Source organism: Juglans microcarpa x Juglans regia, chromosome 2D (assembly GCF_004785595.1).
Source record: "Juglans microcarpa x Juglans regia isolate MS1-56 chromosome 2D, Jm3101_v1.0, whole genome shotgun sequence".
NCBI lineage: Eukaryota > Viridiplantae > Streptophyta > Magnoliopsida > Fagales > Juglandaceae > Juglans > Juglans microcarpa x Juglans regia.
In genome coordinates, this window is record NC_054596.1 from 14,970,603 (window position 1) to 14,998,159 (window position 27,557).

The 27,557-nt window shown below is 38.5% G+C and overlaps 1 protein-coding gene across 2 annotated transcripts in view; it reads left to right on the forward strand.

The window, feature by feature from the left end:
* The first annotated feature begins 20 nt into the window (after positions 1-20).
* Positions 21-27,557, forward strand: part of LOC121248525 (ABC transporter D family member 1) — a 30,731-nt gene continuing 3,194 nt past the window's right edge. The window contains exons 1-22 of one of the 2 annotated variants that reach the window (XM_041147010.1): positions 21-630; positions 5,987-6,160; positions 10,626-10,899; positions 11,918-12,142; positions 12,940-13,137; positions 13,300-13,754; positions 13,929-14,067; positions 14,151-14,229; positions 16,828-17,066; positions 17,166-17,470; positions 17,563-17,674; positions 17,766-17,924; positions 21,111-21,210; positions 21,285-21,393; positions 22,091-22,181; positions 22,767-22,891; positions 23,023-23,172; positions 23,268-23,340; positions 25,456-25,636; positions 25,723-25,881; positions 26,744-26,905; positions 26,976-27,212. In XM_041147010.1, coding sequence (XP_041002944.1) covers positions 6,099-6,160; positions 10,626-10,899; positions 11,918-12,142; positions 12,940-13,137; positions 13,300-13,754; positions 13,929-14,067; positions 14,151-14,229; positions 16,828-17,066; positions 17,166-17,470; positions 17,563-17,674; positions 17,766-17,924; positions 21,111-21,210; positions 21,285-21,393; positions 22,091-22,181; positions 22,767-22,891; positions 23,023-23,172; positions 23,268-23,340; positions 25,456-25,636; positions 25,723-25,881; positions 26,744-26,905; positions 26,976-27,212 — 3,634 coding nt within the window. In that variant the 5' untranslated portion in view covers positions 21-630; positions 5,987-6,098. Of the gene's footprint in view, positions 631-5,986; positions 6,161-10,625; positions 10,900-11,917; positions 12,143-12,939; positions 13,138-13,299; positions 13,755-13,928; positions 14,068-14,150; positions 14,230-16,827; positions 17,067-17,165; positions 17,471-17,553; positions 17,675-17,765; positions 17,925-21,110; positions 21,211-21,284; positions 21,394-22,090; positions 22,182-22,766; positions 22,892-23,022; positions 23,173-23,267; positions 23,341-25,455; positions 25,637-25,722; positions 25,882-26,743; positions 26,906-26,975; positions 27,213-27,557 lie in introns of both variants that reach the window. The other variant, XM_041147009.1, reaches the window with a different exon arrangement.

Here is a 27,557-nt window from a genome sequence, read left to right on the forward strand (position 1 = left end):
TTAAATTAGCTATGTTCAATTTCCGATGGAAATAAAACAAACTAAAATTCACTCGCAATTTGAGCCAAAATAAGATCAAAAGCTAACGGTTAGATTAAGTGGTTGATAAGTAGGCATAGGTGAGTAGTAGCATCAATATTCTTCGCAAAGGAGCGTGTCATAGGGAGATGAAAGTACAAAGAGAAATTGTTGCCATGTCCTTTGAGAATCATAGCCTATTATCCCAATGCATATGCATGTATGTAGTATAAGCAGAGCAGAATAAAATAAATATTGCCCAGTGTGTGAGGGACGGAAAAATTTGCTGGGACTGGGAGAAGGCTCCTCGCTTCGTTTTATCATCGCCCGCTATCTTTGCTAGAAAAATCGTTGTAGTGGATGGTGGCAGTAGAAGTTACTCTTTCTCTCGTCTTCCGCTCTTCGATTCGGATGTCCGGTTCTTTACCAGCTATTCAAAGGCTTCTTGTGGATTGGGAAATCCTAGGGTTTTCGATCGGAAAGGTCTCCTTGTCCGCCTGATTTAGTGTCTCGGACGTTTGGCTTGGACTGGTAGATGAGAGTTAGATAGAAGAGAAGAAGGAGCTCCATTTCTTATGACGGCGTTTCTGTTTCTTGCCGATGAATAATGAGGTACCGGCATACTTTCCTGGAACTTCAAATTCATATGGACCGTGGGAATTGAATTCCTCTGTTTTTTGTGCTATTATTATGGATGATGTTATTTTGTGGCAATTTATATTGTTGAAATTATATCTTTTAGGTGTCTGGTATTGTTTAAGGGATTCTTGATCTCGGAAATGGTATATGCTAGGCATGGCCGTGCGATGCCCAGCTTAATTAACAATGAATATTCAAGAAACATGTACATACGCAAAAAAAAAAAAAAAAAAAAAAAGGAGGAAAAATCTAGTAATAAGACATTCAACTTGAAATTCGATCCTAAAAGCAAAGAGGGGAAAAAAAGAACTGGATTGAACGGAGGGAGGAAGGGAGGGAGAAAAAAAAGAACCAGTTGCATGAATGGTTCATCTGATTTTATGCAAACCTTGATATAGATGATTCTCGGATGGCGATATAAATGCTCTACAACTTACATGTAGTTCACATGATCTGATTTTAAGTCCAGTATTTATAGCATTTTTCTCCGCAATAAGGTTTTAGGCTCTTTGAGCATTTGACTTATCTCTAGGCACATTTAAGGAATTGCTTCGGTTTTCTAATTTGGGCAACACATCCTGGGAAAGTCTCTTTGGGTGCTGTCTAATCGCTAGGAGTATGTGAGGAATTGTGTAGATTTCTATTTTTTTTTTTTGATAAGTAGGAAGTTTTATTAATCCATGTAAATAGGCAATGCCCGAATACACAAGAAGTATACAAGAAAGTGCCTAGTTACAAACTACTCGCTGCAAAAAGTAGCATAAAAGTCATTAAATTAGACATTACAAATTAAATTAGTCATTAAAACTTCTTTTATGCTACGAAAAGTAGCATAAAAGAAGTTTTACAAACTACTCGCTCCATTCAATACTATAGATGAAGGCCAAAGCAATAATGTGTAATGGAAAAAGGCCCTAAAACCATCCGGAGAGCGTTCCCTGTTTTCAAAACATCGACCATTTCTTTCAATCCATGTACACCACATTAAACATAGAGGCACCATCTTCCAAAACAGCTGCAATATGACGGTGGCCCTGAATCCCCCGAATCCCTCTCCAACATGACAATAAATTCATCACCCTCCTAGGCATAACCCATGTGATACCAAGCCTAGTGAAGATGTCATCCCATAAAGCCTTGACTACTTCTCAATGGAGAAGCAGGCGGTCTGCTGATTCACTGTTGTGTTTACACATGAAGCACCAATCTGTTAAGTAAAAGCCGCGCTTTTTCAGCTTGTCGATAGTCAATATTTTCCCATGGGATGCCAACCAGCCAAAGAAAGCAACTTTGAGGGAAGCATTGCAACTCAAAATGCTCTTCCAAGGGAAGGCATTGGAGGGGTGAACCGTCAATACCTTGTAATAAGAGCGGATTGAAATTTTCTTGTTCCCTGTACGTGTCCATAGTAGTGTGTCCTCCCTTCCTGCTTGCATTTTCAGCGCATATAAAACATTGTAGAAGTCAGCAATGTCGTCCACCTCCCAATACTGTATAGCTCTAGAAAAACTCACGGACCAATGAAGAGAATCAGTGGAGATGCTCATATTACAAAAGCATCCTTATATGACACAATCCTATAAAGAGAGGGGAAAGCATTTTTCAAGGCCACATCACCACCCCAAATATCATGCCAAAATCTGATTCGCATGCCCCTTCCCACCTCAAGTCTGAAATTACCGAGTATATCTTCCCATCCATTCCGAATGAATTTCCAAACACCCACCCCGTAGGCCCCTCTTACTGCAGTAGAACACCAACCCCCCAAATGCTCCCGTATTTAATATCGATGATGCTTGTCCAAAGAGCATCCCTTTCTTGATGGTACCGCCATAGCCACTTTCCAAGAAGAGCCTTCTGCAAGGAGGCGTCATCCTCTACTGGGCTGCCTCGATTTGAAGGCTACGACGACCCTTTGCTTAAATCTGGTCCCTCTCAGCCCTTAGAGGTTCTCTTTAGGGCCCAAGGCCTTCATCCATCGTTTTGTGAATTAGAGACCCCCTCAAGGGTTTTGTGCACAGTGGCAAAAGGGGATGATGAGTCATCGAATGATGGGGTTCTTTGGGATGTTGAATCTTCACTCGGGTTTGATTTATAGTTAGTTTGTAAGGAGTTTGGAGTTGACACGAAACTGGGGGATTCTGGAGACGTACCTAGTCCTTTATGCTCGTTGCCACTGGCACTTGGGTTTTACGAAAGGTAGATGAACTTCGTCACTACATTGGGATTTCATGTGAAGGATTTGAGGACTAGTTTAAAGCTCTTCTCATTGCCATGGCAGTTGGACATCCACTTCTTGCCAAATCTACTACTAAAAAGGATAGGGAGCTTAAGAGGCTTGTTTGCTCCATAAACTATGATGCAAGGGAAGGAAGTGCGAGCAGGGGCAGACACAATGATAGGGTGAACCTCAGCGTTCCATGAAGCCCAAGATCCTTTCATGGAATGTTCAGGGACTGAATGACCCGAGCAAGCACCTTAGAGTGAAGAACTTATTACTGGAATGGAAGCAAATGTGATTTGTTTGCAGGAGACTAAGTTGAAGTCTATCGACAGACAATTAATAAGAAGCATGTGGAATTGCCCCTAGTGGGATGGACCGCTCTTGTCTCCAAGGGTGCTTCAGGGGGCATTTTAGTGTTGTGGGATAAGAGAGTAGTTAATTAGGTGGAGGATTTTGTCAGCGAATTTTCGGTAGCATGATCTTTCTCGATTGTAGAAGATGGTTTCGGTTGAGGCTTCTTAGGAGTTTACGGGCCAAATTTTATGAGCCAAATGTCGATAGCAAAAGACAACTCCTTTGGGATGAGATCACTGGTTTGTGTAGTTGGTGGGATATTCCATGGTATGTTCGAGGCAATTTCAACGTCACTCGGTTCCTGAGTGAAAGATCAAGGGATTCTAGAATGGGTACAACCATGGCTGACTTTTCAGCACTTATATTTGAGTCTACCTTTGGCGGGGGGAGATTTCACTTGATCTAATGGGAGGGCCTGGTCTAAGTTGTACAGGTTTATTGTTTCTCCCTCCTGGGAGGTTCACTTCCCCAACCTTTGCCAAAAAAGGCTCTCTAGGCTTTACTCTGATCACTTCCCTCTTATTAGATTGCGGGGGTCTTCATGGCGGACGAAGATACTTTAAATTTGAGAATATGTGGTTGAAGGTCGACGGGTTTACGGAGAAAGTTAGATCGTGGTGGGCCTCTTATCAACTCACGGGCACCCCTAGTTTTGTTTTGGTTGGGAAGCTTAAAGCTTTGAAAAACGATCTAAGAAAATGGAATTGGGAAGTCTTCGGGAACATTAATGACCAGCGGCTTCCTTTCTTTCAGGAGATGCAACAATTTGGTGATAAAGAAGTGGATGAGGCTCTTTCAGCAGATGATAAGGCAGGGAAAATGATTGTAGTAGCTGAGCTGGAAAAAATCACTCTTATGGAGGAGATCTCTTGGAGACAAAAATCTCGGGCCCTTTGGTTGAAGGAAGGGGACAAGAGCACAAAATTTTTCCATGGAGTTGCTAATTCCCATCATAGAAACAATGCCATTGAGGTCCTTCATTCGGAAGGCAGGGTTTTGAAGGATAGAGTTGCTATCAAGAACAACATTGTCCACTTTTATGACAAGCTGTTAACGGAGCAATATTAATGGAGGCCCAAGGTAGACGGACTCGTTTTCGATTTAATTGATCAATCAAGTGCGGCTTGGTTGGAGAGGTCCTTTGAAGAGGACGAGGTGCTTAGCGTGCTTAAAGGGATGGATAAAGACAAAGCACCGGGCTAGATGGCTTCACAATGATGTTCTTTCTAACTTGTTGGGACATTGTCAAGGAGGATCTCATGAAGGTTTTTCTCAAATTTCACTCTTTTATGAAATTTGAGAGAAGTCTTAACGCCTCTTTCATTGCCCTTATCGCAAAAAGGGCGAGGTCTGTGGAGGTGCAAGATTTCTTATTGCTAATGAATGCTTGGAGAATAGAGTTAGAGATGGCATCCTAGGTATCTTGTGTAAATTGGATATAGAGAAGGCATTTGATCATGTGAACTGGGATTTCTTGTTGTATATTCTTGGTAGGCATGGCTTCAGGGAAAGATGGTGTCGGTGGATAAAACATTGTATCATAACTGTTAGATTCTCCATTTTGATCAATGGCACTCCCGAAGGCTTCTTCAACAGTTCTCGTTGTTTGAGACAAGGGGACCCCTTATCCCCCTTGTTATTCATTCTTGTGATGGATGTGCTAAGTAGAATGTTGGACGAGGTGGTGGACAAGGGCTTCATCTCGGGCTTCTCGGTGGGTGGTTCCTCGCATGGTAGCATATCGGTCGCTCACCTCCTTTTCGTTGATGATACGTTGATTTTCTGTGACCCAGATCTCGACCAGATTCGCTCTTTGAGAGCCCTCCTTCTTTGTTTTCCAGTCTTAAAGTGAACTTATCAAAGTCCGAAATAGTTCTAGTTGGCTTGGTTAATAATTTAACGAAGTGGCTGCCATCTTGGGCTGCAAGGTGCCATCCTTGCCTATGAAGTACCTGGGACTTCCTTTGGGGGCTCCTCATAAATCTAAGGCAATGTGGGATGGGATTGTTGAGAAAATCGAATGCAAACTGGCGGGTTGGAAGATAATTTACTTGTCTGAAGGCGGTAGAACCACGCTTATTAAGACCACATTATCTAATCTTCCAACGTACTTTTTTATCTTTGTTCCCTTTGCCTGCAGGGGTGGCAAATAGACTGAAGAAGATTTACCTTGACTTCTTGTGGGGAGGGTTAGGAGATGAGAAAAAATTCCATTTAATTAAATGGGATAAAGTCTGCACCCAATTTCTAATTTAGGCAACACATCATGAAACACATTGAAAAATGTAGCCATGTTGTGTCTTAACTCATTTTAGGCCTGTAGAAATTTGAAAATTTGCAATAAAAGAGGTATATTGAAAATGCTTTTTTTCTTTTAAGTTCCACGGTTGGAATTCAAAGCATAGTGATAGGGCCTGATGTAGAATACTGGTCCAAGAATTAGTGATAAATTGAAAAGGAAAGGTGAATCTGCACTTTGACAGTTACTATGGCCCTATTTAGATATATGATTGTGTTAACTGTCATATATCTTCATTTTATTTCCTAAATATAAGGTTAAGGGTAGCACCAAATTTCATGAGTGATGCAAAATAAAACATAATTTCCTTTAAAATACGTCTCTCTGACTTTTATTTTCATGCTACCACTTTGATGGTGTTGGTATGTAGAGCTCACAATCTTAATGCATTGAGTGTTCCTACTACTTCTCTCCCTCAAAACCCTTTTGATCTCTCTTATTTTTTACTGCAGATTATCATACTCAATTCCTTTTGATGTTTTGAAGAATTTTTGGCTCCTAGAGATAAGAGGAAGCTATCATAGTTGCTGATATTTGTTGATAGGGGAAGGTTGACTTTGAGCCATGCCTTCTCTTCAACTTTTGCAATTAACCGAGCATGGTCGAAGTTTTCTGGCTTCAAGGAGGTATTAACTTCCTTATATGCATGCTTCTGCTGATACTCAATCTTGCTACCTGATCAGAAAAACCAAATAAAATTGGGTTGTCTGTTTGATAGATTTGGTTCTTGCATTTGTGCTTTATTCCCATTGCCATGATTAGTAATATTGTAGTCTATTAAAATGTTCAATTTTGATATATACAAAATTGGTTGTTTAGTGTGCAATAAACAAGCCTAATTAATTTGCTAGTCAATATTCATTAAAATCACAGTTCATTCAAATTATATTTAGGTAATATTGGAGCAGGTCTGGATTGTGTCTGGTTCAGACTATATACTGGCCTCTCTCTACGACAATCAACAGCATCTGGGTCAGAAGCTGTGGGAGAATCTAGTTTGAGTCTTGTCCTGTCAAGGGTGCAACTGAAGAATCAGCAGTTGAAGGGAGTTTCCCTCTATTGAACTCATTGGCTGCCAATAAGGTGGCGATGTTGGCGAATTGTGATGTAGGGGGCAATTCGGGCAATGTAGAGGAGGGGAGAAATGAGGCTGGGGGAAAAATTAATCGAGCATAGGAATACCCAAGATGTATCAAAAAGCCGATATTGACAAAAGATGCTAGAAAACTTTGACATAATTTTGGGGCTGTCCTGTGATGGGTTCAAAGGTGAATTGTTTGCTTTTTTTTTTTTTACAGCCATTGAAGTCAGTCGAGTACAACAACAAGCTTAGGATTCGACTCCTAATTTAGGTGAAAATAGGAATAGGGAATTGAAGCGACTGATTAGCTCTATTAATTAGTATCTCAAAGAAGGTATAGCTCGAATAGGGGCATAGATGAGGGTACATGCATGTAGAATACTTGTGATGCCAAGAATCATGTCTTGGAATTTTTCTTAGAGTGAAAGGCTGACAAGCTACAGGGAGACTTCCTTGGGGATGAGTTAGGTGATTATGTCAAATTTCACCTAGTTTATTGGGCTAAAATGTGTTCTCTGATGTTTTACATTGGTTTAGGAGCTCAGAATGTGTTATTGCTTAATCTTGCACTCTTAGGGAAGTGGTGTTGGAGTTATCATAATGAGAGAGAAGCATTGTGGAGGTCATTTGTACACTATATATAGGTGTTTGTGGGTTGGGTGGTGTTCTAATGAAGTCCAAGGACCTTCTGGGATAGGATTATGGAAGAACATAAGAAAAGGATGAGGAAAGCTTTCCAATCGTGTTAGCGTTGAAGTGGGAGATGATGCCAAGATTAGATTTTGGCATGATGTGTGGTGTGGTGGTAGGGCCCTTAAGGAATGATATAGATTTTAAGGACCACAAGCTGATGATAGAGGAGTTTAAAACTTTCTTTTTAAATACTCTATTCCTTTGGACAGCTTCTGCGGACTTTAATGGGCTATTTTCACAATATTCTTCTCTTTTCCTATTTCTAATTAGGTGTTTCTCTTGTACACTTCTTGTATACTTGAGCATTTTGTGTTTTTAATAAAATCTTCACTTACCAAAAATTAAAAAATAAAATGTATAAACATAAGAATTTTTTTGGTCAATTGAAGTTTATTTCATTGAAATGATTACTAATAAAGATTTTAATAGTCTCTCAATGGTTAAAGTGTATAGAAAGATGGTGGTCACGGTACCTTTTTTTTAATAGGTAATTAAGAAGTTTTATTCATAAGAGAAAAGGGCATAGCCCAAGTACACCAGAAGTATATATGAGAAGTTCCTAACTAGGGTTTACAACCGAAAGTAGAAAATCATTTACATTTAGTCCATTGAAATCAAAGACCCCCTCCCATAAGAACAAAGTTTAAAAAAAAAAAGAACTTTAAGCTCATCCATTGTCCTCTCTTGATCCTCAAAACTTCTATCATTTCTCTCCCACCAAATGCACCAACACATACATATAGGGGCCATTCTCCAAATTGCTACCACTTGAGGATTACCTTGGAGACCTCTATAGCTTGCTAGGAAATCTACCAGTCTAAGAGGTATGACCCATGATAATCCAATGCCTGCAAAAAAATCATCCCACATGGTTTTGGTCACCTCACAATGTAGAAGAAGGTGATCTATTGATTCACCATTCTTCTTATACATGCAACACCGGTCCAACACCATTACCCAACATTTCCTCAAATTATCTGTAGTAAGAATCTTGCTCAAGGAAGTTGTCCAAACAAAACAATATACTTTTAGAGGAGCTTTCGTCTTCCATATATTCTTCCATGTAAAATGGTCATACCCGGGATCGTTAGAACTTGGTAGAATGATCTGACTGTGAATCTACCTTTCTTGGAGTGGCTCCAATCCATCTTGTCTATGATACCCTCAGTCACTTGACAGATATAGTAAAGCAAAGAGCTTGGACGGATATAGTAAAGCAAAGAACTCGGTGATAACATCCAACTCCCAATCTTGTGCTACCCTAATGAAATCTACATTCCATTGAGGGGAGCCACGAGAGAGCCAAGAGATCGTCCTTCGCTCGTACAAGCTCAAAAATGGTAGGGAATGTGTCTTTGAGACTTTGTTCACCACACCATTTGTTGTACCAAAATTTAACATGAGAGCGGTTACCCACCACAATATGTGCATGTCTTAGGAAGATCTCCTAGCCACTTGTAAAAAAAAAAAAGGAAGATCTCCCAGCCTTTTCTAATGTTTTTCCACATACCCACCCCATATGGACCACATAGCTCATTTGAACAACATCCTCCTCAAGCCTCCCCAAACTTCGAAGCTATAATTGACTTCCATAAGGCCCCCTTTCGTGTTGGTACCGCCACAACCATTTACCCAAGAGAGCTTGGTTGAACTTCATCAAGTTACGAATCCCCAATCTGCCCCTAGATATTGATGTGCAAACAATTGATCACTTCACTAGATAAAATTTGAACTTTTCCCCCATCCCACTCTATAAGAAATCTCATTGTAACTTCTCGATATGGTTGGAAACCTTTGTGGGGAGCGAGAACAAGGACAGAAAATAGGTTGGTAGGTTAGAAAGAATACTTTTAATCAAAGTAAGCCTACCCCCTTTAGACAAGTAAAACCTCTTCCAAGAAGCGAATCTGCGCTCCACATTTTCAACCACAACATTCCAAATTCCCTTTGATTTGAAGGAAGCACCTAATGGCAAGCCAAGATATTTCATGGGTGAAGTAGATACCTTACATCCCAAGAGACAGGCTAGGTTTACCGCTTTTTGATGTCGAATGAATATGGCTGCACCCACTTATGTTTATCTAGCTTTAGGTTCCTGGATTTTTTATTTTCGATTGGCATTGGGTGTTCGATAACAAAATTCCGACTAATCCTGCAGGTGCATAGGCCCTCGACAAGGAGTTTCCCACAAGTGCACCTTGGGTAATTCAAGGGGAAGTTTATTTGGTCAATTGAAGTTTATTTCATTGAAATTATTACTAATAAAGACTTTTATAGTCACTCAATGTTTAAAGTGTTTAGAAACATGGTGTTCACGGTACGCTTTTTTATGTTGAATATGGCTGCACCCACTTATGTTTCTCTAGCTTTAGGTTCCTGGATTAGTTTATTTTGATTGGCATTGGGTGCCCAAGAATAAAATCCCGACTAATCCTGGGGGTGCACAGGCCCTACGCAAGGAGTTTCCCACAAGTGCACCTTGGGTAATTCAAGGAGAAGTTCCCCTAGTCCAATGGCCCCTAGAAATTGTTTTCACTCAAGAGGATTGGAACTTTAGACCTGGAGGGAGCAAACCACCAAGGCCTTTACTTCATTTGGGTTTATTTGGTGTATTGTTCCCTTGTACTTGGATAGTGCCTATTTTGCTTATTAATAAAGCTTATTTACTTATAAAAAATAATCCCTGAAATAATGGACGTGATGTCTGGTTACAATGAGGGCCTGTATTAGATAACAAAGAGCTGGTGGACTTGTTTGCTTGTTGGAAAGGGAATTCCCATATTGCTAATATATGGAGAATGATTCCTTTATGTCTCATATGGTATATTTGGCTTGGAATGACCGGAGCTTTGAAAATAGCCCTATCTAGATTAGCTTAGAAGTTTCTTTCCATACTTTATTCTTTGGGCTTCTGCTAGTGTTTTCAACGGATCCAGCTTTCATGACTATTTTGTGTCACTTTCTAGCTCCTAACTTGTAACTAGGTGTTCTCAGTTGTATACATCCTATGTACTTGGGCTATGACTCTTTACTTGTTTCAGTAAAAATTTATTTTACCCATAAAAAAAATAATACTAAAGAACTAATAAGGAATATAAATATAGCCGGATATGCTGTGCATTTATTCATCACCTTTTTTTCTTCCAATTAAATTAAAGACACAATGCTGCAAAGACACTATCCTGCACTTTTATTTTCTTTCAAGTAGCTGGATCTGAGATGGATGATGGATTGGTTTTCAGCTTACTACAATGTGTGCATCCCCTGCTTCTTCTCTTTGCATTGCAGCTTATGTTATTATTATTGTTGTCCCACAGGAGAACTCTACTGCTTGCCACTGGTATCTTAGTTGCTGGAGGAACTGCTGCCTATGTGCAATCACGGTTCAGCTGTAGAAAGCCTGACTCTTTCAGTCATCATAATGGGGTTGATGATACTAATAAAAATTCAGAAGTGGTTCAGGATAATAATGTAAAGAAAACAACCCGAAAGAAAGGAGCATTGAAGTCACTTCAAGTCCTTGCTGGAGTTCTACTGTCTGAGATGGGAAAAATGGGTACGAGGGACCTGTTAGCTTTAGCAGCTATAGTGGTAAGCCTCTTTTGTGTAGATTTGAGATGTGGGATTTGATAAGATTTTGTTGTTATTTCCTGTTTTCTCTTGTAAGTATTAGTGCAAACCACTGCAAGCCAAGAGCATTAAAATAAATTTTTGCCACGATGAATCTTTATTGTGGTGGTTCAAGATGACTGTTTTCATTAGAGCCTTGTTTGATTGGGCAATCCAATTTTTAGAGCAGTGGTTAAACATATCAAATCTCTAAATATAAAGGGTCATTACCCAAATGTTTGTTCTACTATAGTGCAATCTTGCAAGGATGGCTTGGATATGGTCCTACCCTTCAAACGTTTGCATGAAATAGCTGCTCTCTAGACTTGAATCCCTGCACTTGTTCTTTATGGCCCGAGAGTTTTTAATATTCAAACTATAATGAAATCTGGTTGAATCTAATTTTGTATCTATGATAATAAGCAATTTATCGCGATTGAATTGCTCTCTCTGTCTCTCCCCTAATTAAAAATAATTAATTTTTTCTTAATTGATGGATAATGGATAAGGATCAAATACAGTTTGTTAGATTGTTGATATATTAACAATTTCTTCTTAAAAATCAATTATGATGATGATGCTTGTTATCAGGCTTATTTGAAGTGAGAAGACAAGCCATTCTGTGTGGGATATAACAGGTTTTGAATACGCAGCAACATGTCACTACTTAGCATGGAAGAACCAAAAATTTTAATGTTCTCTGGGGTTTCCTCATTTTCATTATATTAAACTTTGGATATTTGTATGGGTAGAGGTTAAAATGAAGGATTTTATACATCGTCTGTCTCGGTATCTTAGAGAAGGGAAAAGAGAACTTTTAAAACTAGAAGTTATATGCATCACAAAACTTATTTTAGAATTTCAATTGTTTACTTATAAGGAATGGACAAAACTTTGACCAAGAGTGTGTTCTTGGACACCAGGTGTCGATCAAAAAATAAACTTGACCAAGAGTGGTTCTTGTAGCATTCTGTTAATAACCATTCTTCCACTGTTTCAGGTTTTTCGAACTGCTTTGGGCAACAGGCTGGCAAAAGTACAAGGATTTTTATTTCGTGCTGCTTTTCTTCGACGTGTACCATTATTTTTCCGGTTGATTTCAGAAAATATTCTATTGTGTTTCCTCCTTTCAGCCATGCATTCAACTTCAAATTACATTACAGGGACCTTAAGTCTGCGATTCAGAAAAATATTGACAAGACTTATCCATGCTCATTATTTTGAGGTACCCATGGTCACCATTTTGTGTGCAAGATTGCTGTATCAAGGGACTTTTTTCATAGTTAACATCTTATGCAATTTTTAGGTGTAACCTTTTTGTGATTTTTTTATCCATGTGTGGGAGTTCAAAGCATTCTTTTTCAGCTCAACCACTGAAGTTGCTCTATCTTCAAAGGCTCATGCATTCCAATCTCTCCAAATACACCACATCAAACATTAAGGAGCCAACCTCGAAACTTCCATAATGTTATGACGTCCCTCCTGTCCACCCAACTCACCAACTCTTGCACCCGTCTTGGCATAACCCAAATCAACACCAAATAACATAAAGAGAGAACTTTGTAAATTCCTTACTACTTCACAATGAAGAAGGTGATCAATGGACTACCTACACTTCTCACACGACACCAATTCACCACAATGATGTTCCACACTTCCTCAAGTTATCTAGCGTCAATATTTTTCCCAAAGTTTTCTTCCACACAAAATGCCACTCTTGAAGAGCCTGCACTCTCCAGATACTCTTCCAAGGAAACAGGTTAAAACTTGAAAATGTGATTTCACTACAAACTTGTGTCTTTCTGCAAGGGTCCAACATATACCATGCACACATCCCGTCCTTGCTCTAATTTTCTCCATTTTTTTTCACTGTTAACACAAGAAAAAGCATTTTCTAATAATTTGAGTTGCCTAATGAATACCCACCAAAAAAGTTGCCTAATGAATGCATGATGATGTTTTGCCTGTTCTAACAGTGTGCTCTATTTATTGCTCATTAATCTTTTTTTTTTTTTTTTCCAGAATATGGCGTATTACAAAATATCACATGTTGATGGACGGATTAATAATCCTGAACAACGAATTGCAAGTGATGTACCTAGGTTCTGTTCGGAGTTGAGTGAACTTGTACAGGATGATCTAACCGCAGTGACTGATGGTCTGCTCTATACTTGGCGCCTGTGTTCTTATGCCAGCCCTAAATATGTGTTTTGGATATTGGTAATTTTCAAACTGTTGTCTGCACTACTAATCTGTAAAATCTTTCAGTTTTTAGATGTTATGGTACAGTTGTTTTGCAGACTATCTTCTGATAGTGTAGATTACTGTAATAGTTATTACAGTTAATGGTATGCAACCTCAACCTTCTACGTTTTTTTCCAGGCCTATGTAGCAGGAGCAGGGGCCATGATCAGAAACTTTTCTCCTTCTTTTGGGAAACTTATGTCCAAAGAACAACAATTGGAAGGAGATTATAGGCAACTTCATTCACGATTAAGGACACATGCAGAAAGCATAGCATTTTATGGTGGAGAAAGGAGAGAAGAATCTCACATTCAGCAAAGGTTTAAAACCCTGGTTAGGCATATGAGTGTTGTCCTTCACGATCATTGGTGGTTTGGCATGATTCAGGACTTCTTGCTGAAGTATCTTGGGGCTACTGTTGCCGTTATCTTGATTATTGAGCCCTTCTTTTCTGGCCATCTACGACCTGACACTTCAACCATAGGTCGTGCAGAGATGTTGAGCAATTTAAGATATCATACTAGTGTTATAATCTCACTATTTCAGTCTCTTGGGACTCTTTCTATAAGTTCAAGGCGACTTAATCGTCTCAGGTATTATACAATCCGTTCTTTGCAGCACTTGCAAAAAATAAAAGAGGCATTTTATTATAATTATTATAAGTATCATTCTAACTGCAGTGTTACAGGTCTTTTGGGTGCCATTTATAGCACTAAATTCTTGTGACATCTTGAATAAAATTCTGAGGTTTTTCTCTATGTTTACAGTGGTTATGCTGACCGCATTCATGAGTTAATCGTCATATCAAGAGAGCTAAGTGCAGTTAACGATAGATCATCTCTGCAGAGAGATGGGAGCTCCAACTACATTAGTGAAGCTAATTACATTGAATTTGCTGGTGTCAAGGTTTGTGAAATTTATACAATTATCTACCTGAATCTTTTTTCTCATTTTTGTGTTTCTGTGTTCTCACAGTAAGTGTCTTTCAGGTTGTTACCCCCTCTGAAAATGTCTTGGTGGATAATTTGACTCTTAGGGTTGAATCAGGATCTAATCTTTTGATCACAGGTACCTTAAGAGCATCTTTATTTGGTGAATTTCATTGTATTTTTTCTTTGCTTTGTGTGTCCTTGCCCATCGAGCATTATTCTATGAACTTTATGTGTGCATATATATATATATATATTTAAAAATTTGATTCTAAATGATGGAAAGTTCTTAGTGTAACAGTTCTTAGTATATATTTTCAAAACTAAGAGGTTAATTTGGCATGGTCTTCAGAGTATTGGTAGGTTATGGCTTGTAAAATGCTGTGTTTTAAATCTAGAGACCACGCAAGCTAGCTAGGTGGTGTGGCAGAACTGGGGGATTTGTTGATTTGGTGTGGAGTGGGGATGATGTAGCTGGGAGTGATGGTGGAGGCAAGGTAGCATCAATGCTATCCTCTGATGCTATGGTTCCTGTGGTGGCGTGTTTGAGCTAACACTGGTGCTGGCTGTGGTTTTAAGATGGTAGAGTGGTTGACATATGGAGATATAGTTTAAGCTGGAGCTGATGATATTGAATGGTGATTATGTTTGATGAATGGGTGTTAGGGGATGATGGTCTTGGTTTTAATGTCAATGATTCTGATACCAATGATGGCAGGGGTGTGGAAGGTGGTAATTTGTTCTGCTAGTTGCATGGTTGAGAATTCTGCAACCTACTTGGTTGTGATGGTTCTTTTCCAAGATTGAAATGTCTTTAAGTTTTCCATATTGTTGCAGAAGATATTGTGCTGTTAATATATCTTTTTCACCTTCTTGGTAGGTATCTTTCTTGTATGCCTCCTGTGTACTTGAGTTGCGCCTTTTGAGCTTATCAATAAAGAATTACTTATTTAGAAAAAGATATTGTGCTGTTAATGGGTGGCTGCCGCATCCACAAATATACTTTCTTCTGGAATCTATAAGGTGTGCAAATGTTTTGCTGCACATTAGTATTGGAAATATGTGTATTTTGGGGGGCAGAAGCTTGAGTTCTCAACTATTTATTCCTGCTCTTTTTATTGAATGGAATTTACTGGCCAATAAGTACAAGAAGACAAACTACTGCTTGCAGTAAAATCAGAAATAACAAATCCAAACCCAAGAAATACAAACTAACAATATAAATGAATATTTTGCTACCAGTAAGTACAGAGCACAAGCTACTGCTTGACAGCAGAATAGGAAATGACAAACATAAACCAAGAAATACTATAACCAAGCAACAGATATGCAATCAAATGCACCTTTTAGGCATGAGCAGTTCAATAAAGTGATATGGGAAAATTTAGGTCCAAAAAAATTTATACTTAGTATCCCCATTTGTGAATGTATATAGGCATCGTTTGTGATTAGATGATAGCCCATAGAGGGCATCATTGGTGGCTGTTGAAAACTTACATTAAAAAGGATTGTAATTTTTTGGTTATCGAATAAAAAGGGTAGGAGGGGGCAGCCGGAGGTGGCTTCCCTACCTAGGGGTGACTATAGTAGCACTCTACCCGTTGAGAATTGGACAGAAGGGGCTTTTTAGACAGCAAGAACCGCAGGCGTTTCCTCAAGCTGGGTTTGAGCCAAGATTATACCTTAGCCTTATGAGGGAATTCAATGAATACTTGGGCAGCTAATACCAATACGCAAAGCAGTCAAGTCAGTTCGGAGGGGGTTCAGGGGATGTGCCCGTGCCCCCTGAAAGGAATGGATTCTTTGAAGAGAAAGTTGATTCGAACGCAGGACCTAGTACTTGCCAAACCCAAGGACCATTGAGCCCACCACCCTTAAGTGTAAAAAAAAAGGTTTATAACTATTATCTCAATTGTTAACATAGTCACTAACTCTTGTTGTAACGCCCCAATGGAAGGCCCAAACCACATGACCTATACTCCAAAGAGTAATGCTACTCATCATCTCAATTCTCACCATCCTCCCATCATCCCACGATGTGAAATTAGATGATTGGAGACTATTTATTATATTTTACTTGTGAACCTATCATTTAATGCCACATCATGGGATGATAAGAAAATAGATGATGAATAGATTTATTCTACTCCAAAAGGACTAATCAATGATACAATTGGAGCTCCATTGGAACCTTATAAAGAGCAAGAACTTCTCATTCCCAAGCAATGTGAGATCTCACACACCACCTACCCTTATCTTTATCATATGGGGTATCATAATCTAGCCCCCTTAAATTCCTAACGCCCTCGTCGGGCTAGTCTGTCGTAGATGGCATGGCTCAAGTCCCATATTTCTGATTGGGATAGGCTCTGATACCATTTGTAACGCCCCAATGGAAGTCCCAAACCACATGCCCTATACTTTAAAAGAACTAGTCAATGATACAATTGGAGCCCCATTGGAACTTTATAAAGAGCAAGAACTTCTCGTTTCCAAGCAATGTGGGATCCCATATACCACCTACTCTTATCCTTATCATATGAGGTATCACACTTGTTGTTTACAATTAATGCTTTCTGGGTGTTATACCTTCCTCCATGAGTATATGTAATTGTAAATCAAAATGTAAAAAAAAAAAAAAAAATGCTGTTTTAGTATGAATGGGTCTAAAAGGTGTATTTTGTTTTTCTGAGATTCCACCTCAGTGTGTGATTATGTTTATTAATTTCTGCTGAAGGTCCAAATGGTAGTGGGAAGAGCTCACTTTTCCGAGTTTTAGGCGGCCTCTGGCCTCTAGTATCTGGCCACATCGTGAAACCTGGGGTTGGTTCTTATCTTAATAAGGAGATTTTCTATGTGCCACAGCGACCATACACTGCTGTGGGAACGCTGAGGGATCAGTTAATTTATCCTCTTACCGTCGATCAAGAGGTTGAATCTCTCACTCCTAGTGGAATGGTGGAACTATTGAAAAATGTAAATCTTCGATCTTACCCTTTCTCTCTTGTTCTCTTTTGAGCACCCTTTGATGTTTAAACATGACTCATGGAGTAGGAATTGTGATTTTGTTTTAAGGTTGACCTTGAGTACCTGTTAGAGCGCTACCCACCTGAGAAAGAGATAAACTGGGGAGACGAACTATCTCTGGGTGAGCAACAGAGATTGGGGATGGCCAGACTGTTCTATCATAAGCCTAAATTTGCAATTCTTGATGAATGCACGAGTGCCGTCACTACCGATATGGAGGAACGCTTTTGTGCTAAAGTTAGAGCAATGGGAACATCATGCATAACTATATCTCATCGACCAGCACTAGTTGCATTTCATGATGTGGTGTTGTCCTTGGATGGTGAAGGAGGCTGGAGTGTTCATTATAAAAGGTTGGATTTCTAAGTTCATTAATTTTCAATGTTTTTGTTAGTTATGTTAAGATTTAAGACATTTGTTTACCAAAATTTGTCAGTGACTCAAGGGAGGATTCTCCAGTCGTTAGCCAACCAGAGATCACCATGATGAAGAGTTCTGACAAAGAACGCCAGAGTGATGCAATGGTAGTGCAACAAGCATTTTCTGCAGCAGGAAAGGTTAAAATTCAAATTTCAGTTGCTGATGTGGTTGTTTTCTTTTCTTTTACCATTGTACTTTTTGCAACTCTCATCAATGCTTTTTGTCCAGAATTCTACTCTCTCAAGTTCCAAAGCACAATCATACATCACCAAGGTGATCGCTGTGTCTCCTCCTGTGGTTAAAACAGTTCCCTTGCCAGTTTTTCCACAACTCCAAACGGCTCCAAGAGTCTTGCCACTTAGAGTGGGTGCTATGTTCAAAATACTGGTGTGTCTCTTCATTTGGTGACACCTTTGTTCATGTCTTGTTTATTTTATATTCTTGGCATGACATTAGTGTGCTGGACTAGTGTGTTGTGGTTAAGTTTCATAGTTGGGGTTATTTTATCATGTTCCAGCTCTTGATTTTGGGTGCTCTGATGGCTAGATGGCCCTAGTAATTTTGCATTTCTTTCCTCTTTCCAAGTTCTCTATATCGAGTCCCATGGTATTCATGCAAACTTTGCATCCTGATGATTTTCAAGTTATAATGGTTGAGAGCTTCACATACTTGCTCTAACTTCTACTTGTGTGGCAATGTACAATGGCTGTAGTCTGCAACTTTTTTTTTTTTAATAAATAGGCATAGCCCTAGTACATAGAATGCACACAAGAGAAACACCTAACTAGAATTTACAGCTGACACAAGGAACTCATGGACACTTGTCCATTAAAATCTATTGTGTTTGCCCAGAGGAACAACTTGTTGAGAAAGAAAACTTTAAGTTCATCCACTTTCCTCTCCCAACCTTCAAAACTTCTCTCATTCCTCTCCCTCTGAATGCACCACAATAAACATATGGGAACCATTTTCCATATTGCTGCATTTTGTGGGTTACCATGTAAGTCCCTTTAATTTGCTAGGAAGCCCACCAATCTTGTAGGCATAATAACCCATGTTAACCCCATTCAAGCAAATAAATCATCCCACAGGGTCTTGGCTACCCCACATTGTAATAGCAAATGATCCACAGTTTCTCCACTCCCTTTGCACATACAATGCCAGTCCATCACAATGAACCGGCAGTTTCCTTTTTTCTGATCAGTATATAAGAATTTTATTGATGAGAACTAATCATAGCCCAAATACTTGGGAATGAACCGAAATTTCCTGAGGTTGTCTATAGTGAGGATCTTTCCTAATGTCGCTTTCCAGACAAAAAAGAAGCTACTTTCAAGGGGGCCTTAGTCTCCTAAATGTTCCTCCGAGGAAATGGAGATAGTATCTTGGATGATGAGGACCTGACATAATGATCCAACAGTGAACTTCCCATTTTCTGAGTGGTGCCAAAGGATCTTGTTTGCACCTCCCGCAGCCATTCTTGAGGAGTACAATAGGTTGAAAAACTCTGTGAAGGCATCCGCTTCCCAGTCATGTGCTGCCCTAGAAAAGTTAACATTCCATTGCAAGGAACCACTACAGACTTCCATGAGATCAGTGGCAGTCTGTGACTTTATGTTTTAACCTCTAGATTTTTCTACTTATCAAAACAAAATTTTGCAGCCTACTACTTGATGGTGAGAGTTTTGGTGGTTTTGATGTTAAGAGATTCTTTTCTAAGTCTGAGGGATGAGTAGAAAGGATTGTGTGCCCATGGAACAAATATCTTTATCCTGTTGCTGATATTTGTCTTCGTCTGCTGCTTATCGTGGTTTGTGGGCAAATCTATTCAGTTCAGGTAGCTTTAATATTTTTTTAACCCCTAGGGGTTGGCTCAAGTGGTAAAGGCCTTGGGCAGCGGGGTATGCTCCCTCTAGGTCTAAGGTTCAAATCCTCTTGGGTGCAAAGAATCTCTTGGGGCCATCGGATTGAGGGATTTTCCTCTTAAATTACCCGAGGTGCACTTGTGGGAAACTCCTTGCCGAGGGCCTGTGCACCCCTGGGATTAGTCGGGACGCTGTTTCGGACACCCGGTGCCAAAAAAATTATATTTTTATTAGTTTTGCTCCTTATGCACAGTTCAATCTTTTCATGATCTCAAATTTGGAGATTTATGTTTACGAATAACATTTTTTAAGAGCAAAAACTTGTCATTTCCAAGTAATGTAGGATCCCATACACCACCTACTCTTATCATTTATCAGAATGAGGTATCACAATCTCTACCTTTTATATTCCCGACGTCCTCGCCGGGCCAGTCCGTTGTAGATGGCACAACTCAATTCTTACATTTTTGGTTGTGATAGGCTCTTATACCATTTATCATGCTCGGCCTAAGCTACATAGCTTATAGTCCAAAAGGATTAGTCAATGATACAATTAGAGCCCCGTTGGAACATTATAAAGCAATGTTTTAAATTCTGTTACGGTGATTATTCCGGTTTAAGTACCGGAACAAAATATTTCGGTACTAGTGCATTCCGGTGTACCGTTTCAGGATTAACTATATATATATAAACTGATAACTAATAAAATAAATACATGTATATGTAAGTGTGCATCATGTGTGTGTGTATAGATGTGGAATAATTGAAGATTTATAAAATGCATGTGTTGAAAACATTAAAAAAATAGAGATATTAGTGTCAAAATATAATATTAAAATATCACAAACTTGAATTAAGACAAAAAAGAAAAAAGAAAAAAAAACGAGTAGAGAAATTATTAAAAATAATGATATTTAAAAAAAAAAAGAGAATGAAGAGACATATTTAAAGTTACAAAAAACTTAAAATTATATAAATATCTTTTAGATTTTAGAATTAATAAAATACCATCTAGATTTAAAATTTACAAAAGTGTCATCCAAACTCAAGAAAATTACAAAACTGCCATTAAAACAATTTGGAACGGAATAGGGCCTGGAATGCCAATTCCGGACGGAATGGCTGGAATTTGACTGGAACGGGCCGAAACCGGCTAGAATTTGGAACAGAATAGAACAAGGAGGTATAGGTATCGTTTGGATTCGAAGATGAGTTGAGATGGGTTGTGAATAGTAGTGAGATGGGTTGTGAATAGTACTGAGATTTGTGAGTTAAAGTTGCTGAATAGTAGTGAGAAGAGTTGAGATGAGTTAAGATGAATTGAGATGGGTTATGAATACAAACGAGTGAATAGTGTACCGGTACTACACTGGAACGGAAAATTCCGGCTAGGATGGCCAGAACGGAACGAAATTGAAAACTATGTTACAAAGAGCAAGAACCTCTCATTCCCAAGCAATGTGGGATCCCATACACTACCTACCATTTTTAGGTATAATATATTGTGTTATGGAAACCTTTTTAGGTGTAATATATGTCATGTTATGGACACTATCCGTAATACATCCAGTCTATTCCTTTCCTCAACATTTATAAAACCTTGATGTTTTCTGTTAATACATTATCAGTCTTTTATTGTATCTCTCTCGACCATCACTGTAAGTTTCCTAAAGTTCTTTTATTGGCATTCAAACTGCTTGGTTTTCAGGTACCAACATTACTTGATAGACAAGGAGCTCAATTCCTCGCAGTTGCTTTGCTTGTTGTATCAAGAACATGGATCTCAGATCGCATTGCCTCACTGAATGGTATTTTCTTTTCCTTAGCATTTGATGATTTTAGGGATATTGTCTTTGTTATTGAAATGCCTCAATATTCACAGGAACCACTGTGAAGTATGTTTTGGAGCAGGATAAGGAATCCTTTATTCGGTTAATTGGTGTTAGTGTTCTTCAAAGTGCTGCATCTTCTTTTATTGCACCTTCTTTAAGGTAATTTTGTTTGTCTAGTGGAATACATTTTATGTTGAATTCAGTACATTTATAAACCAGTTTGAGTGCTGGGTACAATAGAATGGAAATGTGCTTATTCTCATCTTCATGAGTTTTAGAGCTTGCACTTCCGGAGGTTAACATGGTAAATGGTGGGTGGGCAGTCAAATGGTGTTGAATTCAGTACATTTATAAACCAGTTTGAGTGCTGGGGACAATAGAATGGAAATGTGCTTATTCACATCTTCATGAGTTTTAGAGCTTGCAATTCTGGAGGTTAACATGGTAAATGGTGGGTGGGCAGTCAAATCTGGAGTTTTAGACCTTGTTCCTCCAGAAAGGTCTAGTAATATTCCATCTGCGGTAATTTTCTTGGGTGGGGTTCCATATGGTATCTCTATTGCTTCAATTCATCGTACTAGTTGCCTGTTATCCTTATAGACTTAATGTTGTATGCCTTGCATATTGGTGGGAATTCTCGTGGTCATTTGTAATGGTTCATCTGATATGTCTGATGAATAAAAATCCACCTCAGATAAACTGTGTTCCTATAAATTTTCTAATACATCACGAAACTGTTGATTGCATCCCTTGCCCTTTTAGCCATCTGAGTGGTACGATGAAGACAAGGTTAATTAAATGATAGTTTGTTGTCATTCATTTTGCAACAATCAATTAGATTATGTTTGTTTTATAGGCACTTGAAAGCCAGGCTGGCCCTTGGGTGGAGGATCCGTTTGACTCAACATTTATTGAAGAACTATTTGAGAAATAATGCATTTTACAAGGTACTTATGTTAAAGTGTGAATTCACTGATATAAAAAAAATTATGTTAAAGTGTAAATTTGACTTTTTGGCATGCCTATCTTGCATGAACCCTATAAATGCGCTTGGTAGGCATTGCAGTGTTTGGAATAAAAGCTATTTTCATTAACTGTTTTCATTAACTGACACTGTCATAGTTCACAAAAAAAGAATCGTTTAATCCCTTGTGATATGGATAAGTATGGACAATTCTTGTTGTGATAATTATGTGCTGCATGTTTGATATTTAGATAGTTCTAATCTGTTTTGTTATCCAACAAATCAATTTTCTTTGTTTGTGACCGACTCATTAGAAGTTTATATTTCTTTTGTCTATGAATTCACTCCCATTGTTTTTTTTTATATTACCCCATTGATATATTACAATTTTTTTAATGTTACGAATGAACCTTTATGGGAAAATTTCTGCTCTTCATATTCAAAATCTTGGTGGGTTTATTCTTTAGAATTGTTGTCTGATCACGAAATACTATTTGGATTATTTTTAAGCTCTTTGATGAGACATTCAGGATCAAAGCCAAACTCATTTGAAAATGCATATTTGTAGGTCTTTCACATGTCAAGCAAAAAGATTGATGCAGATCAGAGAATAACTCATGATCTGGAAAAGTTGACCACTGATTTGTCAGGACTAGTTACGGGAATGGTAAAGCCATCTGTGGACATTCTCTGGTGAGTAATTCATTGAGTTAGTTATCATGGTGTCGGGGGTTTGGTCTTTGTAGGAGCTTGATAAGAGGTTCAATTACCGCTTGCTATTTTGCCTTTTCCATTGATACATGTGAATGTCTGCTATTTTCAAGGTTCACGTGGAGAATGAAGCTGCTAACTGGTCAGAGGGGAGTTGCCATATTGTACGCTTATATGTTACTGGGTCTGGGTTTCCTAAGAACTGTTGCTCCTGATTTTGGTGATTTGGCAAGTCAAGAGCAACAACTTGAAGGAACGTTTAGGTAACCTCTTGTTGGTTCCTCCTTACCATGTCACTGATGCTTGGGCAATATTACTTTTAACATCAACCTGACTTCACACATTATGCATAAATCAGGTTCATGCATGAAAGACTGCGTACTCATGCTGAATCTGTTGCTTTCTTTGGGGGTGGTGCTAGAGAAAAAGCTGTAAGTGACCTGAAATTCATGATGTTCTCTTTATATGGGTGCTAAATTGTTTTCCATTGATTATAAATATTGATGTTACTTAAAGTTCTGGACCTTGATCTTTGAACATGGACATGGCGTATGCAATTTGACATAAAATATGGGTTGTCAGCCATTACCCTAAATGTTGAGGACTGGATTAAACAAGTGAAAAGAAGTAATTACTTTAAGTTATAGAAATTACTAAAAGGGGAATAAGAGCAAGAACCTGGCGAATTCTTGGCTTGATGAAATCTAGACGCACTTCTCTGCAACCTTCTCTCTTTCCATTGGTCTTTCCCTAGCGGTATTTTATTTTTGTTTTTTGTTTTTTTTTGGGTTCTGAGGGCAATGAAGGCCTTCCTTAGAATTTGTTGCTCAATCGAAAGGATATAACACATATGAAACCTTAGCCTTACTGACTTTCTGAGGTACAACCTTTGCCACGACATGGGAATCAAGAAAATTCAAAGTTAGTAATATTTAAAGATAAAAAGGATAAAGATATATTCTAGTTTGAGACACTGTACTTGGTAATACCTGATATCTTGCAAATCTTCTGGTCAATGGTTGCCTGAACTTATTTACTTTTTTTTTAATAAATAATAAGAAGTTTTATTTAGACAGGAAGTATACAAGCGGAAACATCTAAGTACAAGCTAGGAGCTAGAAAAAGCTAAAAGAAAATCATGAAGATTATCCCCATTCAATACAAGAACTTTTGCCCAAAGACAAAGTTAGAAAGAAAAACTCTCTGAATTCTCCCAATGAACGTTCTTTATTATCAAAACACCACCCATTCCTTTCCAACCTTAAGCACCACATCAAGCATAGAGGAATCATCTTCCAAATAGCAGCAATGCGACGGCTACCCATAAACCCTTTCCAACAAGCCTATAGATCCACCACCCTTTTAGGCATCACCCAAGCAATACCCCCGTCTTACTGAAAATCTCATCCCAAAAGGTCTTGGCCACCTCACAATGCATAAATAAATGATCAACGGACTCACCATCTTTTAACACAAGTAACACCAATCTAAGTAGATAATACCACGCTTTCTCAAATTATCCGAAGTCAAGATCTTCCCAATAGACACCAATCAGCAGAAAAATCCCACTTTACTAGGCACCTTGGATCTCCAAATGCACTTCCAAGGGAATTGATTGGCACAATGGCAATTCAGCACTTTGTAGAAAGAACTAACAGTGAAGCTGAAGTTACCAGCATGATTCCACAGCAATCTGTCCTCCCTTCCCTGCACAATCTTCATATCATACAGCCTGTTGAAAAAATCAGAAACAACGGACACTTCCCAATCATGAACATTTCTAATAAATTTCACATTCCGTTGAGGGATATTATTAGAAAAAATAACAGAATCAGCCGCTGTAGCTTCTTGGTCCCTTGCAATCCTAAAGAGAGAAGGGAAAGCATTCTTAAGAGCCATGTCCCCACACCAAAGATCATGCCAAAACTGAATCCTATCACCTCCACCCACCTTAAAAGAAACATGGTTAAGAAATTCCCCCAACCATTCCAAATAGATTTCCACAAACCCACATCATACACGCCTCAAAATATTTTTTGAAGTTAGGGCATTCAAGGATCATCTGTTAACATCTTAGAATTTCTTGGTTATGTATTTTTTTCCATTATAATGTCTACATGAATTTTATTCTCATGCTATGGAAGATCAGCTTGAAGTTCATCAGACCCATTCTTTTTGAGGCAATGAAAATGCTTAGTTGCCTAATTTACAGTTGTTTTCCTTACATGACACATTCTTTATGCTATTCCTGTTTGTTCCTTACCCATATGCTGGGTTATCATTCCGCTCCTTGTAGCAGCCTGCAGTTTTCATGCTTGTCTGCCACTTCTCAAGAATGTGGTAACTATTGATTTAATTGAACCACAATGGCTCAAGACCTTGTTTTTGTCTTTCATTTGCAGTAATGAAACTAGTCATTAGAATTTTCCTATAGGCGTTATGGTTCAATATAGCCAAATAAATTTGTTTGTGATGCACTCAATATTTTTGAAATAATTGGCATTAGCTATTGATCTGTGGATCTATACGATCTTATTACTGAGCAGATGATTGAGTCAAGATTCAGGGAGCTTCTGACTCACTCCATGTCACTTCTGAAAAAGAAATGGCTGTTTGGCATACTTGATGATTTTATCACAAAGCAACTCCCTCATAATGTGACTTGGGGGTTGAGCTTGTTATATGCCATGGAACACAAGGGTGACCGAGCATTGGTTTCTACTCAAGGTATGATTATCGCAACAATGATTTTGAGCTCTGTTAGCTTGCTATTATAATTCTCTCATATACATGTATGACTATATCTTTTCTAGGTGAGCTGGCACATGCATTGCGCTTCTTAGCTTCTGTTGTATCTCAAAGCTTTTTAGCTTTTGGTGACATCCTTGAATTGCATAAAACATTTCTTGAGCTCTCTGGTGGCATTAACCGAATTTTTGAGCTGGAAGAGCTTCTACATGCTGCACAGTCTGGTACGCCATTCTTTGTTCCTTTTAGACTTCTAAGTAATATTTTTATTGGACCATTTTAAAGAGCTCAGTCCAAATTTCCTGTGACTCAAGGCCAATGAGCAGGAAAAGATGAAAACTGAAAAACAAAGGCTTATGAGATTTTGGAAGCTTTGAGGATCCTAATTAATTTAGTTAAGAGTTATTTATGTGATTCCTTAGTGGCTGGAAGACCCTCTTGGTTGGGACAAAGTAATATATTTTACGCTGGTATCAAGTTGTCAGGTTGTTTGTAGCTCCTTTTGACTTGTGCCAGCAATGTGGACTTGAATTAGAAAATAAGAAGGGAAGCTGATATGTGGTTTACTTGTGGATAAAGTGCTTGTAAGTAATTAAGTCTGGATTAGATTTAACATATCATATACACTTTTCATTTTGTATAGGATCTCATATTAGATTTTTCATAATTGAACAAGAGAATTGTGATATACACCAGATATGAATGAATTTTCTCTATAATGAGATAAGATTGTTGAGACAGTTGGACATGATGATGCCGGTTACAGTGTGGCCAACCCTTTGAAAAGGCTACAAGGTCGTTAGAAGGGAGCAAATAAATATCTCTACATATTGACATTAGTTACTGAGCTTTCCAGGAATTAAGGTTTAGTTTTAGTCTCTCTTCAATCTTGTGAATGTAAGCCAATTCCATGTCAAGATGTTTTTCTTCCAATGGATTGATTAGTTGAACTAAACTTATTTGACGTATATAGGTTAGTTAGTATTGAAATTATTGTATGTCAATAGCAATTGTTCTTGCTTGTTTTTTGTTTAATCGAGTCATCAGGAGTACATGTTCATGCTAATTGAGTTGTTGACCTTGCAGCAAATTCGATGTCTGATATTAAATCAGAATCAAACAGGAGAGATATCTTCTCTGAAGAGACCATCTCCTTCTCTGAGGTGGATATCATTACCCCAGCACAAAAAATGTTGGCTAGGCAGTTGAGATGTGATATAGTACCCGGGGAAAGCCTGCTTGTTACTGGTTAGTGAAGTAAGTTCCTTTATTTATCTTCTTATGTAAATATAGATCTGACAAGTTTGCATTGTTTCAGGTCCGAACGGGAGTGGGAAAAGTTCGGTCTTCAGAGTCCTTAGAGGTCTATGGCCCATTGTAAGCGGAAGACTCACTAAGCCATCCCAACATATTGATGAACTGGCAGGATCTGGTTCTGGTATTTTTTATGTTCCTCAGCGACCTTATACGTGCTTAGGAACTCTGAGGGATCAAATTATATATCCTCTCTCCTGTGAAGAAGCGGAATTGAGGGTACTAAAGTTATATGGAAAAGGTGAATTTCTTGCTTCGTTTAGCATGCCTGCGTTATACTTTGCACTTTTCATCTTATGATTCCCATACAGATGTGATTAGCAAGTCCTTTTCTTCTTTTTTATTGTCGTTGCAAGTACATGGTAGACAAGTCTCCATTCTCTTATATGTCGAAATGTTTGACGTGCTTATGTTTTCTACTTCATGACTGAAATACCGGTGGACCACAGGCCTGATGAAATACTTGTGGAAGTTTTAGAAAAAAGGCTTTATATCTGTCTTTTTGGGTCATTACCCAGCTCACCTGAAATTGCACCTATTTTGTCTAGATTTTATATTTTACCCCGCGGGACCCACAGTTGTAGAT